We start from the raw sequence: 19,048 nt of genomic DNA, 5'->3' as shown, positions 1-19,048 counted from the left end.
ACAACCATTGGTCTGTTGTGATGTTTTACCATTGTTGATATAAGTTTTGTAACCTTCCCCCCACTGGTGTTATATGTGGTGGCGGAGGTATAGGTTGTCACTGCTTTGGAGGGGTAGGGGTTTTAGTAGTGGTTGCATGGGCCCAACCTCTAGTTTTAGAATTTGTTTTACAGAAAGATCCCCTATCAAATTGGCAGCGATAGGAACCCTGCTGTTTATTATCATTGTTTGAGTCAGGAGAAACTTCCTCTCTTTGTACCTCTGTATTGACCCACACGAAAGGAACCACAGTGTTCATATTTTTGCAGGGCCCCCACTGCTTTAGATGTTCTGTGCATTTTTTGAGCTTTTCTGGCATTTCTTCTACTTGTGGGCCAAATAAATTTTGACCATCAAAAGATACATTATGCAGATGCTGCTGTATGTCTGGCTTGAATCCAGATACTCTGAACCATGCACAGCATCTTATGAAGATACTAGTATTAATCTCGCATGTGCTGGTGTCTGCAGAGTCTAAGGCACATTGTATAGTGACATTAGATATTGCTTTGCACTCTTCCACTAATTGAGTTGCACGTTCCTGGTATTGGTTAGGGAGGTATTGCAGTAGTTCCTGCATTTCATCCCATGTGGCCCGATTATTTCAGGAGAGTAGTCCAACATAATTTGAGATACGCATGTGGTTGGCTGCTTGTGATTCTACTCGTTTACTTGCTGTATCATATTTTTTACTCTCCTTATCTGTAGGAGGTGCATCCTCTGTGCATTGGGAATTTGCTATTTTTCTGGCTGTGTGCAAAACTGGTGTAACCTGGCCTTTAATATACTCAGGATTCAGTGAACAAGGTTTATAATTTTTCTCAAGACGCAGGGTGATTACTCTAGATTTATCTTCATACCCTTCACCACCGCGCAAATTCCCCCGCTGTGCGGGAGAATTATTAAGTAGGTGGGATTCGGACAGCCCCCGGCCGTTCTTAGCACACGCCCACCATGACGTTGGATGGCCAGGTGCCGTCCTGAGCACTGAAAAGGTTAAGCATAGGTAGTGTCTGCATTGCCCTTTGTGATCAATTAAGTGTCTCTACCAGGAAATCGTCTTTCTGTGTTTCTACCAGGAAATCGTCTTCCTGCGGAAAATTTGTGGTATGTAGCTGCCATTCTGATGATGTGATGATAAATGAATGTATCATCAGGTAGTTAGGGTTTGGATGGATAGATACTTGGATCAGTATCATCCAATGGATCAGCATCATAAATATCCCATGGATCAGGGGACATATTGGGATCTCCCTGTGGATCTATGAAGTAAGGGATATTATGCCCTTGCTGTTGCTGGTCGCTTTGAGGTGATTGATTTGGTGAATGCAATGGTTGTTCAGAAGTTAAGTCTTCTGACAAGTGTACCTTTTCTGTTCTTGAACAGGAGATGATGGAATAGGAAGAGAAGGAGGTAGAGGAGGAGAAGGAAAAGTAGGAAAATAAATAGGGTGTTTGCCTCTTTCTTGTTTCTTTTTCTTTTGTTGATGTGTTTGTTGAGGCTCAACAATGTCCTCTTGAAAATACTTTTTCTTCTTCTGAAGTGTGAGGGGAAGCATGTGGCGGTGTTTTTTGTTCCTAACTTCCCAGTATGTGGTTTGACAAAGTCGTTTGTCCTTTATTCTGCTTGTCTTGCAAGCATTCAAGAATGGGCTCCATTTGTTTTTTCTGTGGCTGTGGTATTTTTTGTTGATTTCAATGCCAAGGGTGTGGAGGGCGTTGAAGAGCCTTTTTTACTTGTTACCGTCTTTTGTTTTATTGTTTCTGGTGTTGACAGCTTATGTGTAGGTTTTGACCTCAAGATTTTGAGGCCGGACCATGTTTTGATTCCGAGATTTTGTTTGGGATCCAAGGTATGTATTTCCGCTTCCGAGTCCTTCTTTGACTTTGGTTATGCTGATAAGGCTTGCTTCGGTGTAGGTGGCGAAACAAATTTTAATGCTGTACATTTTTCAATGCTAGTTGACAGCTTTCCAGACATAGTGGACTTTTGTTTGTGTGCCTGTTGATGGAGACCTCCATGGCCCAAAGGCAGTGGGGCTCCCAAAGCCAGTGTGGGTGGTTTAGTAGGGTTTTGGGTGGCTTTCGCCAATGTACTCATCCCACAAGTATGGAGTGGGGGCTTGGAGTTTGAACTGTCCCCACTGCTAGCAGGCAGCATATGTACATCTGTTGGCACCATCTGTGTCTCTGAGTCTTCCGGTTCTTGACTGAGTTCTAGTGACTGGTCCCTGAAGGTATCCGGAGGATCTTCCACACGTCAGTGCATGTTTATGTGGGCCCAACAACACTCTCTTCATTTCCAAAGTGTCTTTTTTAACTGGAACATCAAACAAGTCTCACAGGAGGTTTCTTCCTGCTCCAGAGACAAGCATAGGTTGCAGACTTTATGTAGGTCTTGTCTAGAATATTTTGTGTGGCAATTAGGGCAAACTCTGCAGGGCGTGTTTTACATCCCTGATGGATGTAGCCCAATAGAATGCAGGGAAGTGATCGATATCACCAGTTACTGTTTTCCGGATCAGAGATTAATCGGTCTGGAGAAACGACAGAGAGCATATGAGGCCTTGGTGGAGATTGGAGCTTTAGTCCTGGAGCTGCTATGACGACGTCCAAACATGATGGCAGTGAAAAACAATCTAACAATGAAGACTTCTTTTGAAGGAAAATAACTTTTAATTGCTCGACCCAACACTAGATGGCAATGCTAAGCATATGTATCTACGGCAACACATGCAGGAAATATGGTGCTACTGATGCCCAAAAGTACATTAGGATGGCATCCACAGTCATCCTGAGTGCCCTCCATCATAAAATCAGGCAACTAAGTCAAGAGGGTGATGGGTTGAGGCCTCAGACGTGAAAGGTTACCAGAGGTGAGTAATCAACTGCTCTATGTGCCGGTATGAGAAGACCAACAGTTGGTAGGGCCAATGAAGTGTCCTGGAAAGAGGCACGTAACCGGAGACGTAATGCTTGGTTCACCAGAAAGGAGATCTAACGCAGTGGTTCACTGATTTGGAAGTGTGTATGCTAGAGAAGCATAGGCATGAAGAGACTAAACCTCTGAGGTCTCTTACACCAGGAATGAAAGCGAAGGTCACAGTATTTAAAAAAACCTGACTTGTTGAAGAAGAAAGTTAACTACAGTCCACCTCAAAATTATCATGAAAGATGTCTGGGTTTGGCTGGCTGATGTCACATATTGCCATTTGTAGGATAAAAGCAGCAGTTCTAAAGGATATGATCTGATGAGCTGAGAGGGGAAGACCTAGCAGCAAGAGAAACTGCTGGGTAGGACTCCACAAACGCAGTTGACGGGAGACAGTATCTCGCTTTAAAAAGAGGAGAGCAGAAAGTAATCAAAGTTTAAAGAATGAGATGTAAGCAACAAAATACTCTGAAACATGTGCATTACAGCCATTCTAGATAGTGTTCGAACTAAACCTCTGACAATGAACACTCTCCTGTGACCTGCCTCTTAATCTCCCTGGACTGAGATAGTTGCTTGACCCTGAGCTCATTTCATCAGAGCAAGTAAGTCTACGATTACATTTGGTATTTGTATCTTGTTGTTTTTTGGCTAGAGAGGACTTCCGTTCCTGTGCTGATCTGCTCAAGACACACTACTACCTTAATTCTATGTCAGACACTGCTTTGCCGAATTGTGATAATCCATGTATGAAATGTTGGTAGTGTTCTTTATCATTAGGATGACACCGTATCCTGCTCCAGCCCAATCCAGCCAGTTTAACCCTGCCTCTTTCGTATTTAAGCCTGCATGTGCGGGCATTTCCCATGAGCAAATAGGTAGGCATTGTTTTCCTTAACGGACAGAGGAGTTAAGGTATCTGTAATCAACCATTTATACACTACGGGATCTGGGTGGTGTCACAGGCTGTAGGTCAAGTAACTTCTCCTTCTGGTAAGGCACTACTCTGGCACTGGCATAACCATTGTATTTACCTATGGGTCCACGTTAGGACAAAGAAAGAACATTGTGTGGCAATTCCGTGACTAGGGATTGTAGCTGGTACTAATGCCCATCCCATGAGTTCATACAGGTGTACAACAAAGAGGGTGAACTGGGCATGGGTTTATTAAGCACCAATTAGCCAATTTTTTTAAACAACCACTTACAATTGCCCAAATGCAACCCATCCAAAATGCAGCGGCCAGAGCCTTAGTTGGCCTTCCCCGGTTTAGCTACATTGCTGCTACCATCCGGAGGCTCCATTGGCTTCCGATAGTCCAGCGGATACAGTTTAGGACCCTATGTATTTCGTTCAAAATTCTAAGGCTTGCTACCCCCAAAATGATTGGTACTCTGATGAACATGTATGTTCCTACTCGTGCATTACGCTCGGCTGGTCAAAACCTGGTCAAAGTACCTCGGACTAAACGCAGTCGAGCGGGTGGACATTCCTTTCGCTTCCTAGCAGCAAAACTATGGAACACCTTACCAGCCCACATTCGTGAAGTGGAAGGTCTGTTGGACTTCAGGAAAGCAATTAAAACCTATCTCTTTCCTTCTAACTAACCTCTCTGTAAGCCTGCCTTGCTGATCTCCTAACGTCCATCTTGACTCTGGAAACAGCGCCGGGACGCCCCTTTGCTGGGGCAGCTGAGCGCTTTACAAGATTATCTAACATAACATAACTTACCACAGCTATTCGAAATCATTCAACTTGATATAACTTATACTGTAAACTTCGAAAATTGGTAATAAAATAAGAAGAGTAATCCACGAAGGGGCACAGAAAAAGGCATGGTTAGGCGTAATGAAAATATTTAACGATGCATAATGCGGCAAGAAGCCTAAAACAAAATATTACTAGCCTCAAAAGTGATATCTTGAAATGCAGAGATGTTAGGCAGAAAGCGTATTAAAGAAGCAATCACATGAGATGTGTTTTACTTACCAATGCAAATTCATGACATACTCTTCCATCCGGAGGAAGCTTAGCTCCGAAACCTAAGGCTGGAAACATTTTGTCAGTATCATAATCCTGAATAATTTCTCCTACTGCCTTCAGTGCCATTCCGTATGCATTCAGCTGGTATGGATTCATGTAGTGGAGGGAGGTAGGTTGTGCAGGGTTTCCTGTTGGGATGCAAACGTACATGAATACCGTATTGCATTTTTTTTTTTTTTTAAAACCTTTTTTGACATTTCAACCAAATACAAGAATGGGCCTACAACCCCCGGGGCTGGCCGCTAAGCAGTTAGATTGACAGAGAACAAATTTTAAATCACATGCAGCACCTCGGGGAGCAGAATCACCATATTAACGTACTCTTGGTCACTGAACAGCACAATTAGAAAAACAGGATATAAAAGGTTTTAATTTTATAATATAAGATGGAAGGATCAGGTGCCGAACAATTTCCCAGCAGCGAAAAATGGCAGGCAGAATAGTAAACGTGTCAACAGTAAACTGCAATTGGTCAAATCAATGGCGCTGAAACAAACGGTTCAGGATATGAAGGAGTATTGCGGTCAATTCGCGCCTGCTAGTCACCAGCCCTAAAACCCAGAGAACACTAAGAAAATTGAGGCACAGATGAAAAAGCAGTGGTCGATACCAAAGGAAACCCACTGCACTGACCCAGAAAAAGAAAAAGACAAAGAAAGGTAAGAGAAGAGAACAAAGGCCATAGAAATAAAATAAAAACGAAAAATCCCCTCCCCCAACCCCCCACCCTGCACCCCTGCATATGACTACGGCCCCCCCCCCCAGCAGTGTGCCTGTCGCCCGAGAACCAAACCCGAAATATAGAAGAGACAGAGAAAAAGAAGAAAGAAAAGAAACCCCACCCAACTGGGAAGTGGAGGAGGGTGATAGTCTCTGTGCTCCCGGTCTCTCCCCCCCGCCCTAACAAAGGGGCCCCCCGAAGCCAGCACAAATAAAGTTGACCACCCCACGAAAATATCCCGGGGGGGAACCACAAACCCCCCGCCCCGGAATCCGTCTTTTAATGAAGCGGTCTTGTTACCAATATATCCATCGTAAACAATTTAACCCACATTTTCAGCCTTGGCCCAGTCTATCAAAGTTGCCGAGTCCCTCGGATAAGTAAAGCCCCATCTCCAGAAAGTCAAGAGTCACACAGTAGCAGTCAAAGCTTAGGCCAGCAAGTGGGAGAGGAATAGCAGATCCCAACGCACACGGCTTGCACAAACGGTGTCCCTCCCTGTCTCCGACGCCAAGCATCGTTACATCCGCCATGTTGGGAGACCGATTGGGGAGGGGGTGCGACTCGTTCCGATACAGATTGTAGTGTAGGCCAACAGTGTCCAGGATGGGGGAAGCAGTGAAGTGTTCCGTTAACTGTAGGACCGATGTTTCAGAGAACTTAAGAGAGTCATCAATCTCAGCACACACGATGAGTTCCATTTCTTTGTGGGCAGGCACAGCTTCCAGCACCGGGTCCAGACGCGCCACTAGGGCGTCCAACAGGAGGCAAGTCGGCTGCTGGGTCTCAAAAAGCAAATCAGGGCTTGCTCCCGGTCCCATGATCCCATCTGCTGCCGACAGCAAACGGTTGACCTGGGCCCTCATCATCGCACGAAGCGCCGCCAGTTCCACCATTACTATCCGCAAGGAAGGGCCACATTGAGCCCGTTCCGCCAAGTTCAACACGTCCGCAGGCATAACGATCCCCACGGAGAGACACCTCCTCCGGGGCAGGATACACCAGGGCAGAATCAAGCCGTGAGGGACGGGCCAGCAGTACGCAGCAACGCGCGGCGGGACCCCCACCCCGGGGCACCAGCGGTGCTAGTGCCGGGCCACCGGGCCGGGGCCCCCCGCGACGCAGCACTGTGCGCCAGCCGTCACCTCACCTCAGGCACAGCACCAGGCAGCAGATGGTTGCGAAATAGTCCAGTGAAATTTTCAAAAGTTCCAAGGACCGGACCCAACCACTCTCCTCAGTCCGTTGTTGTTCACTTTGGACCCGGGTAGACCAGCAATCGAGGCCCGGCTTCCAGTCTGAGTTAGGCCTCAAACCATTTTCGATGTTACTTCACCCCAGAACATCCGAAAAATTCTGTGGTCACACCATCGGGGTGCCGACTAGTTCACCCACACAAATCCGGGGCAGGAGATCAGGATATTCGACAGGATAAGCGAGCATAGGACGGAGGTCAGCGGAGCCGGGAGACTACGCGGCCATCTTGGTTGGTATCGTAGCTCCTCCTCTACTCACCGTATTGCATTTTGATGTTTAATTGTGTAAATAAAAAGGTAGAAAATGTGTTCAAAGTAAGGCATGATTACAGAATGATGCCCTATTTATGAATTTGAAGTATCAAGCTCTCAAAGGAAAGTCTGACTGTCGACTCTGTGGACATACATGTAAAACCCTTATGGACATTTTATGAATGTGCCCTAAACTTTTGTACTTAAGAAAATTCCTACTTGCTACCGACTTTTAGCGAGGCAAACATAAGATTCACCTTTGAGGCTGTTATATACTGTTTTCATATAAAAACAATAGTTCTATAATAAAATTAAGGACATATTTAGACAATAAAGTGTTAGGTTCCTGTGTTTACCAATTTTATACTATATAATTATTACATATATAAGTTTAATACATTTTAACCATGTTCTACCATACATTATTGATGACCGTAAAATATCAGTTTTATTGTAATCTGTTGGATTAATACAGTAAACTTAATTAATACACACACATACTAATAATGTTGATTCTATGATTATATTACCTTCATCTGTATACCATTTCTTTTACAAAGCTCCCAATATAGAAAATATAAATATGCTATAATACCCCAAAAATATTGGAGAGTGCAGGTATGATTATGGTAGTGTGTTTGGAACAGTAGGATGTGTTTTGTTCTGGGTCAAAAAAAATTCTAACCTTCGGTGGCGATGGCAGAGCAAAACAAGACACTTTCTCCAGGAAACACTCTTTTGACCTTTATAAAGACAAGGCCTGCCAGAGAGCAAAGAAGTACTACAGGGTTTAGGGTGAAATTAGTGCATTACATACTTGCGTGTACTCCTTTCAGAGCTGTTCTGTTCTGCCTTTCTTTTTCTGTGCTACAATTTTTAGGACCGTCAACTATGACAGCAACTGTTATTCATTAGGTGCAGAAAAGGCAAATAGTACCGAGATTTAAACAATAGAACATACCACTGAATAAACATCACCTTAACAGAAAATAAACAGTCGAGAGTAGAGCAAGACTTTTTTAAATCACATAATAATACTTTGTTTGGTATATTAAGCAGGCATATTCCAGAAAATGTTATCTTGGCAAGAGTTTTAGGAACAGGAAAAAAAAGACTAAAGAAGAAATGTTGAAAAAAAAATCTATATTTGATTGTGAATTAAACAAAATATTTGAGCATTTGTTTGGTGTATACTTGTTTTTGGTATCTTTGTGTATTATAATGAAATTCCCATAATAGAAACTGCACAGGCCGGAGTTTCCCAGCTTCCAATAATGACTCAGTGGGGATCCCTGGATTCCACTAATGATTCAGTGGGGGCCCACATAATGTCAGAAAGTTAAGAACAGCTGCACTAATTCATTAAACCTCGATCCCGTATAGTTTAACTTTTATAATAAAAGTATTTAATTAACGTCACCCAATTCCTTAACAATGGTTCAACGTGCTTTATATATACAATTCGCACTTTATTAGGAGTGTTTCTCATAATGTAAACTTTATAATTATCAATGACAAATATGGTAATTTTATTATATAATGTATGTTTATTTACAGAGTAGTATTAAAATTGTGTACACCCAAAAACTATTCTCACGCTATGCTCACGCTATTACAGAGCCGCAGCAGACATGACGACCCCTGTGCATAAGTGGTGGCATCCACAAATGATCATAGAGGGACGCTGACATTCCAAGTTCTAAAAGAGGAACTGGGCGGTCAACAAATAATCTGCAGATAGGAAAAAGTACAGATGAGAACCAACTTCTTCTTAAGGATTCTATTCACTCAGTACATTCTTTATCTTTGAAAGATTCTCCTTCAATATCTAACAATAACATGCAGACTCTTGAGCTAGAAACGACTTCAAGATTATGGAACAGAGGAGAAATAGGTCTCAGAGAATAGTAGGATTGAACAAGGCAAGGGGTTATAGAGAAAATCTCAGTATATGTCAGTATTTTAAAATGCATTTGCTTCTTCTGGGCCTTCTTTGCACGACTGAATGGTAGGGCGATGCAACAGAATTTGAGGAACTTAGATTCTTCTGTATCTTTCTGTGTAACAGCACTTCATTCACTGACCTGAGAGCTCCAGCCTGTTCATCATCCGCTTGTACCATGATGGAATGGGACACAAATGCTACAAAGTAAAAGAGAATCGAGCAGCTGGGCTTTACCGAAAGCTACAAATATTCACAATACCCTCGGACTGAAAAGTGCAGGCCAACACTGCGTCCCATGCTTGACTTTGCAGTACAAAATACTTGTATGACTGCGCTCGTAAGGTGATGTAAGCTCAACAGGTAACAAAGGGGAGTAGATGAACAAGTTACTTACCTTCGGTAACGATATATCTGTAAGAAACATAGGTTAGTTATAGATTCCTTACCTTAGAATATTCCCCACACATCAGACTGGATCCGGAAAGTTTTTCGGAAGCAGTACCCCTGCACATCGGTAGGTGGCGCCGGTCGACTCCGCGTTCGTCGTCGGCATCCTGGTCGCTGGGATGACGTTGCGGAGGTTACTTAGACGTTGCCCTTGCACGCTGATGTAATTTCTGTACACGACTTTCCGCACGAGGAACACAGAGCCATGTGAGACACTGACCACTGGTGTACAAAGCTAGGGCCCTGAAAGGATGTCCTTAACCCTAAAAATCAGTTTTGGATCCAGATGGTGGAGCCTCTCTTCCTCTTTTGAAGGATGCGGAGGTGGAAAGAAGGTGGGCAAAGTGATGGTTTGGCCAATATGAAAAGAAGTGACCATCTTTGGAAGAAAGGAAGGTTGAGTTCTGAGGACAACCTTGTCCAGATGAACAGCCAGAAAGGGAGGCCTGGAAGACAGAGCTTGTAGCTCACTCACCCTGCAGGCAGAGGTGATGGCCACCAGAAAAGAAGTTTTGAGAGTTAAGAGTCTGAAAGGCCTGTTATGTAGTGGCTCGAAGGGAGCGCGAATAAGATAAGTTATCACCAGGTTCAAGTCCCACTGAGGCATTACAAAAGGAGCAGGAGGAAATAGATGAGCAATGCCCTTAAGAAATCTATTTACAACAGGGGACTTGAAAAAAGAAGGCTGATCAGGAAGCCTGAGAAAGGCTGAAATGGCCGAGATGTAGCCCATAAGAGGGCCCAGAGCAGAGCCCTGCTGGGCCAAAGAAAGGAGGAACAAGAGAACCTCAGAAAGCGGGACAAAGGGGATACACAGCCTTTGCTGTGCATCATGCCACAAATGTATTCCATCTGCAGGCGATTACCGTCTTAGTGGAGGGACGCCTGGCAGCCAAGATTACATCACAAATTTCTGGAGGCAAGTAAAATGACGTGAACTGCCACCGCTTAATCTCCAGGCAAGGAGGTGGAGGCTGGACAGTTTTGGGTGGAGGATCGTCCCCTGCTGCTGCGACAGAAGATCCTCCCGAAGAGGCAGTTGGATCAAGGGATCGATGGCCATGTTGAGCAGATCGGGATACCCGACTCTATGTGCCCAATCCGGAGCCACAAGAATTACTTGGGCCCAGTCGTTCTTGATCTTCTTCAGCACTCTGGGTAGAAGTGGTGTAGGTGGAAAGGCGTATAGAAGACCGCAACTCCACTTGCGACGAAAAGCGTTGCCTAGCGAGTGCCGCCTTTGAAATTCCAATGCACAGAACTGCTGACTCTTCGGTGGCGTATAGATCTAACCAAGGCTCTCCCTACTGTTGAAAAAGACCTTGCACCACCTCCGAGGGAATACGCCATTCGTGATCCATCATGCACCTGGGGCTGAGTTTGTCCGCCCTGGCGTTCAGTGAACTTGCCAGGTGTTGAACCACCATGATGTTCCAGGCATGTCCAGAGACGGAGGGACTCTTGACATAGGACCCACAACCCTACCCCACCCTTTTTGTTCCAGTACCACATGGCAGTGGTGTTGTCCGTGATCACCTGCACTACTAATCCCCGGACAGAGGGAAGGAATGCCTTTAGTGCAAGACGGATCGCCCAGAGCTCCAGAAGGTTGATGTGAAGCCCTGAATCCGCTGGAGACCAGAGGCCTCTGATCTCCGCCTCTGCCATGTGGCCAACCCATCCCAGAAGGGATGCCTCTGTCACCACTGTGTGTTCTGGTTGGGGAAGGGAGAGGGATCTGCCGTTGACCCAATCCTGGTTCGTTAACCACCACTGCAATTGTTGTACAGTGCCCTCCGAGATCTGGATGCAATCGGACAGATTCACCTGATGCTGCGCCCACTGGAACTTCACGTCCCACGGCAGAGACCGCATATGCCACCTGGCATGATCGACCAGCAGAATGCAGGAGGCCATGAGGCCCAGCAGCCTCAGTCATCCTGACCGAAATCCAGGATAGAGGCTGAAAGATCGGAATCATAGCCCGAATATCCTGGACTTGCTGTTCTGGAAGATAAACCCGAAACTGGCTTGTGTCCGGAACCACTCTGATGAAGAGGAGCTTCTGAGAGGGGGTCAGGTGCGACTTCAGCACGTTGATGGAGAACCCCAGTGAATGAAGGAGGTCGGTCATAGTCTGGAGGTGGGAGATGACTGCCTGGGGCGAGCCCACCTTTAACAACCAGTCGTCGAGATAGGGGCAGACTGGAACCCCTGATCTGCGCAGATGAGCTTCAACCACCGCCATCACTTTTGTAAACACCCAAGTGCGCTGGTAAGGCCAAAGGGGAGCACAGTAAACTGAAAATGATTGTGGCCTACTGTGAACCGCAGGTAACACCTGTGGGCCGGCAAGAGGGGGATATGAAAAGAAGCTTCCTGCAAGTCCAATGCTACCATCCATCCTCCAGGGTCGAGGGCAGACAAGACCTGAGCCAGGGTCAACATTTTGAACTTCTCCTTCCGGAGGAAGTGGTTGACGTCCCTGAGATCCAAGATAGGACGCAGCCCCTTGCCCTTCTTGGGCACTAGAAAGTAATGGGAATACAAACTATGACCTACTTCTGGGGCAGGAACGTGCCCGATGTCTCCCTTGGCCAAGAGAGCCGTAACGTCCTATTGGAAAAGGACCTAATGATCCCCCGACATGCAATGGTACTGGGGTGGCATGGCTGGAGGGATAGTCTTAAAGGGGAGGGAGTCGCCCCTTCGGACTATCTGCAAAACCCACCTATCTGACATGATGGTGCGCCAGTGGGGAAGGTGATGATGAATCCTGCCACCCACTGGCGTTTGCTGTGCTTGAAAGGTCAGACTAGGAGGGTTTGGAGGTTGCTGCAGAGGGTGGTGGTGGACTGGCCTGCCCGCTGGCCGCCAGAATCATGTCTGTGGTTCCCACATCCTCAGCCATGCTGCGGTTGAACAGCTTGCGCTGGCCTATGGTTCTAAAAAGATTGTGTTGGGGCACCTTTTCCGTGGCCACAAAGGTGGTGAAAGCAGACAGTGCAGGAAACGTGGTGGAGAGGCCCAAGGACTTGGCCGTAGCACAAGAGTCCTTGAAGTGCTCTAGTGCATTGTCTAGCGCATTGACCAGGCGACAGCCATCAAAGGGCATGTCCATCTAGGTGTTCTGGACATCACCAGAAAAGCCAGTTGTTCTCAACCAGGTGTGACAGTACATTGAAATGTTCCTACCCAGGGAGTCGGCGGTGTCCAGTCCACAGCGGATGGTGAGCTTTACTGCGTCTCTCCCCTCAGCAAAATTACAGGAGAGCACGGCCCGGGCCTCCTCCGGACACTGAGGCAGCACTTGCGCCACCATATCCCACCGAACGCAGCCCTAAGCTGGAGGAAGAAAACAACTTTGTCCCAAACTGATCCAGCTTCTTGGAATCCCTGTCCGGTGGGGCGGTTGGGAATGCGCTTTTGGACGCTGAGGCTTGGACTACCAAGCTCTTGGGGAGGGGTGTTAGGAGAGGAAAGTGGGGTCGCCCATCCTATCCACAGGAGCCCCTGTGGTGGGCCTGGACCGGGTGCCCAAAAGGATGTCCGTGAGGGCTTCATTAAATAGCAGCAGGGGCTCCGAAGAGCTCGCTGTCAGCAGAAGCACCTCTGTCAGGAGGTTAGGCCTGATATTTTGTAAACAACAAAGGAGTGACTGTGATACAAAGGAATAAATGTGATAGTTAAAAGGTTTGTAAGAAATAAACTCCGCATTTTTTAATTTTTTGACACATTTGCACAATCACAGTTAGTCACCTCTTAATTTGGCCACTGTTGCACTCACCACATCCTGCTCCGCTGTAACCAGGCGTCGTAGCACGCTGGGGAGACATTCGATCACCCCAGCGGGGACCCGATGATGAAGCATGTCACCAACTAGTGGTGAGTGAGGGTCCTTCAAAGAAGTAGGGTTCTCTCCCTCCACCCACGATTGGGTAACCAGCAAGCCCCTAGACTTTCCTCTAGCTGAGGATAATCTCTTGGGCTTAATTAGGGACTTTGAGACTACCCCGCTGTGTGTACTGCACGCGTGTGAGCATTGATCGCGCCTGCGGCGCACAGCAGAGTTTATTTCTTACAAACCTTTTAACTATCACATTTATTCCTTTGTATCCCAGTCACTCCTTTGTTGTTTACAATACATTGAACCGGGGTACAGGAGTGTCCACGCCCTACCTCTCTTGTTGATATTAAATAGGTTAGTCCTGATAGCCACAGTAGGTAGCTTGATGTTTAGGGCCTCAGCCATCCTACGCAACACCACTGTGTAAGACTCTCCCTCCTCCGTAGCCACGGTTGAAGGAGGAGACATCATGCCGTGGTCTGGTGAGGTGTCCAGACCACTGGCATCCCACAGTTCCTCTCTTCAGTCCAGATCGTATTCCAACTGGGCAGTGAGAGGGTCCTCAGACTCCTCCGAGTCTTCCTCACCCTCCTGTGGCTGCCGAACTGGCTGGAAATGCCCAGGGTGGAATGCGGGCACAATACTACCCATCAGCGCCGGATCCATATTGGGATGGAAGCCAGGGTTGATGCCGGCTGGAGGTCCAGCTGGCGCAGGCTATGGACATGGTGCTGGTGGAATCAGAGCTGGCGGAGGTGTTCTGAGGATGTCCGGTGCCGATCCAGATCCAGGTCTGTATCCAAGGCCAGAGCTGCTGGCGTGGAAAGCCTAGGGCCCCAGCCAAGTCCGCATGGCCCTAAGGCACACAGGCGGAGTCGGGCTGCCCAAAGAAGGTATTTATTGCTTCATAAAATTGACGAAGCTGGGCAGGGGTCGCTCTCGGACCCACGAAGGGAGGGAAGGCCGGAGTAGACCCAGAAGGCTCAGCATGCGGAGCCGTTGGAGTAGCACCACCCGTACATTTCGCCGCGTCAGCCGGCGGACATGGGGAAGTCAAAGAGTGACAATGCTTCTTTGACTTCTTGCGCTTCAACTTACCTGACCCCGAATGCGAAGACTTCAACTAGGAGTGAAGATGGCTCTGTGATCGGTCCCATGACCTCCACATGACCGGGACCTCGAACGACGTGGAGCCGACTGCCGGGACTCTAGGAGCTTTTGGGACCAGTCCCGCAAAGACTCCGTGCCATGGTCGAACAGTCGGAGCACAACTTGGGGTTGTGGTCACACTCCAAGCAGTAGAGGTACATGCGGTGTGGATCCGTCACTGACATCAGTCGAGAACAGGAACCACAGGCCTTGAAACCAGGCATCCCTCGTGCACCAGCAGTCGATGTAAGACTCGAAAAGAAGTTAACAAAAAGTCACAAAAAGTCAGTCAAAAAATTACTGGGGGTACCGCTCTCTCCGGATCTGCGCTTGCTGGCGTGGATAAAGAATGAACTGAGGTCAGTGCGCAAGGGTGGCGTCTAAGTAACTTCGGTGACTTCATCCTGATGACTACGACACAGATGACCGACTCAAAGTCAACCAACGCCACCTACCGATGCACAGGAGTAATGCTGACAAAAAAACTTTCCGGATCCAGTCTGATGCCTCAAATCAAATCAATATTTACAACAAGGGGTGGTGAGGGACAGAGTCTCTGAATTAAGCAGAAAGCTCTCACCCAGTCAAGAGATCAGGGCTAGATCCAACACCGTTTTTTAGCTCACTGCACCATCCCAGTTTCAGAACCTGGCTGTATGCAAATTAGTCTGTTCCTGTCCCAGTGCATGATGGGAACAGGGCAAACCAAACTACAAAAGCCAATTCTTACACTGGGAAGGGAACAAGCTCCCGGGGACCGGTTTCTGGCATTACAGCCGTCTTCGGCCCGGTTTGCTTGAATCCTGATGGTGCAATGAGCAAGGGTCTCACATCTGAGAATACCCTTCCACGCTTAGGGTGGACAAAAATATTTACAACAAGGGGTGGTGAGGGACAGAGTCTCTGAATTAAGCAGAAAGCTCTCACCCAGTCAAGAGATCAGGGCTAGATCCAACACCGTTTTTTAGCTCACTGCACCATCCCAGTTTCAGAACCTGGCTGTATGCAAATTAGTCTGTTCCTGTCCCAGTGCATGATGGGAACAGGGCAAACCAAACTACAAAAGCCAATTCTTACACTGGGAAGGAAACAAGCTCCCGGGGACCGGTTTCTGGCATTACAGCCGTCTTCGGCCCGGTTTGCTTGAATCCTGATGGTGCAATGAGCAAGGGTCTCACATCTGAGAATACCCTTCCACGCTTAGGGTGGACAAAAAGCCGAAGACGGCTGAAATGCCAGAAACCGGTCCCCGGTAGCTTGTCTCCTTTCTGGTAAAGAATTGGCTTGGTAGTTTAGTCTGCCCTGTTCCCATGATGCACTGGGCCAGGGACAGACTGATTTGCATATAGCCAGGTTCTGAGCTGGGATGGGGCAGTGAGATAAATAACGGTGATGGATCAAGCCCTGATCTTTGGACTGGGTAAGAGTGGTCTGCTCAATTCAGACACTCTGTTCATCACCACCCCCTTTTGTAAATCGATTTTGGCCACTATAGGTGTGGCAGGGTATACTCAGACATGAGTCCCTTTCTCACTGCTCCATCAGGATTCAAGCAAGCCGGGCCGAAGACGGCTGAAATGCCAGAAACCGGTCCCCGGTAGCTTGTCTCCTTTCTGGTAAAGAATTGGCTTGGTAGTTTAGTCTGCCCTGTTCCCATGATGCACTGGGCCAGGGACAGACTGATTTGCATATAGCCAGGTTCTGAGCTGGGATGGGGCAGTGAGATAAATAACGGTGATGGATCAAGCCCTGATCTTTGGACTGGGTAAGAGTGGTCTGCTCAATTCAGACACTCTGTTCATCACCACCCCCTTTTGTAAATCGATTTTGGCCACTATAGGTGTGGCAGGGTATACTCAGACATGAGTCCCTTTCTCACTGCTCCATCAGGATTCAAGCAAGCCGGGCCGAAGACGGCTGAAATGCCAGAAACCGGTCCCCGGTAGCTTGTCTCCTTTCTGGTAAAGAATTGGCTTGGTAGTTTAGTCTGCCCTGTTCCCATGATGCACTGGGCCAGGGACAGACTGATTTGCATATAGCCAGGTTCTGAGCTGGGATGGGGCAGTGAGATAAATAACGGTGATGGATCAAGCCCTGATCTTTGGACTGGGTAAGAGTGGTCTGCTCAATTCAGACACTCTGTTCATCACCACCCCCTTTTGTAAATCGATTTTGGCCACTATAGGTGTGGCAGGGTATACTCAGACATGAGTCCCTTTCTCACTGCTCCATCAGGATTCAAGCAAGCCGGGCCGAAGACGGCTGAAATGCCAGAAACCGGTCCCTGGTAGCTTGTCTCCTTTCTGGTAAAGAATTGGCTTGGTAGTTTAGTCTGCCCTGTTCCCATGATGCACTGGGCCAGGGACAGACTGATTTGCATATAGCCAGGTTCTGAGCTGGGATGGGGCAGTGAGATAAATAACGGTGATGGATCAAGCCCTGATCTTTGGACTGGGTAAGAGTGGTCTGCTCAATTCAGACACTCTGTTCATCACCACCCCCTTTTGTAAATCGATTTTGGCCACTATAGGTGTGGCAGGGTATACTCAGACATGAGTCCCTTTCTCACTGCTCCATCAGGATTCAAGCAAGCCGGGCCGAAGACGGCTGAAATGCCAGAAACCGGTCCCCGGTAGCTTGTCTCCTTTCTGGTAAAGAATTGGCTTGGTAGTTTAGTCTGCCCTGTTCCCATGATGCACTGGGCCAGGGACAGACTGATTTGCATATAGCCAGGTTCTGAGCTGGGATGGGGCAGTGAGATAAATAACGGTGATGGATCAAGCCCTGATCTTTGGACTGGGTAAGAGTGGTCTGCTCAATTCAGACACTCTGTTCATCACCACCCCCTTTTGTAAATCGATTTTGGCCACTATAGGTGTGGCAGGGTATACTCAGACATGAGTCCCTTTCTCACTGCTCCATCAGGATTCAAGCAAGCCGGGCCGAAGACGGCTGAAATGCCAGAAACCGGTCCCCGGTAGCTTGTCTCCTTTCTGGTAAAGAATTGGCTTGGTAGTTTAGTCTGCCCTGTTCCCATGATGCACTGGGCCAGGGACAGACTGATTTGCATATAGCCAGGTTCTGAGCTGGGATGGGGCAGTGAGATAAATAACGGTGATGGATCAAGCCCTGATCTTTGGACTGGGTAAGAGTGGTCTGCTCAATTCAGACACTCTGTTCATCACCACCCCCTTTTGTAAATCGATTTTGGCCACTATAGGTGTGGCAGGGTATACCCAGACATGAGTCCCTTTCTCACTGCTCCATCAGGATTCAAGCAAGCCGGGCCGAAGACGGCTGAAATGCCAGAAACCGGTCCCCGGTAGCTTGTCTCCTTTCTGGTAAAGAATTGGCTTGGTAGTTTAGTCTGCCCTGTTCCCATGATGCACTGGGCCAGGGACAGACTGATTTGCATATAGCCAGGTTCTGAGCTGGGATGGGGCAGTGAGATAAATAACGGTGATGGATTAAGCCCTGATCTTTGGACTGGGTAAGAGTGGTCTGCTCAATTCAGACACTCTGTTCATCACCACCCCCTTTTGTAAATCGATTTTGGCCACTATAGGTGTGGCAGGGTATACTCAGACATGAGTCCCTTTCTCACTGCTCCATCAGGATTCAAGCAAGCCGGGCCGAAGACGGCTGAAATGCCAGAAACCGGTCCCCGGTAGCTTGTCTCCTTTCTGGTAAAGAATTGGCTTGGTAGTTTAGTCTGCCCTGTTCCCATGATGCACTGGGCCAGGGACAGACTGATTTGCATATAGCCAGGTTCTGAGCTGGGATGGGGCAGTGAGATAAATAACGGTGATGGATCAAGCCCTGATCTTTGGACTGGGTAAGAGTGGTCTGCTCAATTCAGACACTCTGTTCATCACCACCCCCTTTTGTAAATCGATTTTGGCCACTATAGGTGTGGCAGGGTATACTCAGACATGAGTCCCTTTCTCACTGCTCCATCAGGATTCAAGCAAGCCGGGCCGAAGACGGCTGAAATGCCAGAAACCGGTCCCCGGTAGCTTGTCTCCTTTCTGGTAAAGAATTGGCTTGGTAGTTTAGTCTGCCCTGTTCCCATGATGCACTGGGCCAGGGACAGACTGATTTGCATATAGCCAGGTTCTGAGCTGGGATGGGGCAGCGAGATAAATAACGGTGATGGATCAAGCCCTGATCTTTGGACTGGGTAAGAGTGGTCTGCTCAATTCAGACACTCTGTTCATCACCACCCCCTTTTGTAAATCGATTTTGGCCACTATAGGTGTGGCAGGGTATACTCAGACATGAGTCCCTTTCTCACTGCTCCATCAGGATTCAAGCAAGCCGGGCCGAAGACGGCTGAAATGCCAGAAACTGGTCCCCGGTAGCTTGTCTCCTTTCTGGTAAAGAATTGGCTTGGTAGTTTAGTCTGCCCTGTTCCCA

At 47.6% G+C, this 19,048-nt stretch overlaps 1 protein-coding gene across 3 annotated transcripts in view; it reads right to left on the bottom strand.

Annotated features, from left to right (window-relative positions):
- The window catches only part of CPNE8 (copine 8), a 990,278-nt gene that overhangs the window by 187,351 nt on the left and 783,879 nt on the right, over window positions 1-19,048 (bottom strand). For all 3 annotated transcript variants that reach the window (XM_086967237.1, XM_086967238.1, XM_086967242.1), the window contains one exon: window positions 4,962-5,143. In XM_086967237.1, coding sequence (XP_086823363.1) covers window positions 4,962-5,143 — 182 coding nt within the window. The remainder of the gene's footprint in view (window positions 1-4,961; window positions 5,144-19,048) is intronic.

The sequence above is a fragment of the Lissotriton vulgaris genome, chromosome 1_1, assembly GCF_964263255.1.
Source record: "Lissotriton vulgaris chromosome 1_1, aLisVul1.2, whole genome shotgun sequence".
In the NCBI taxonomy this organism is placed as follows: Eukaryota; Metazoa; Chordata; class Amphibia; order Caudata; family Salamandridae; genus Lissotriton; species Lissotriton vulgaris.
This window is presented reverse-complemented; position numbering and strand designations above follow the sequence as displayed.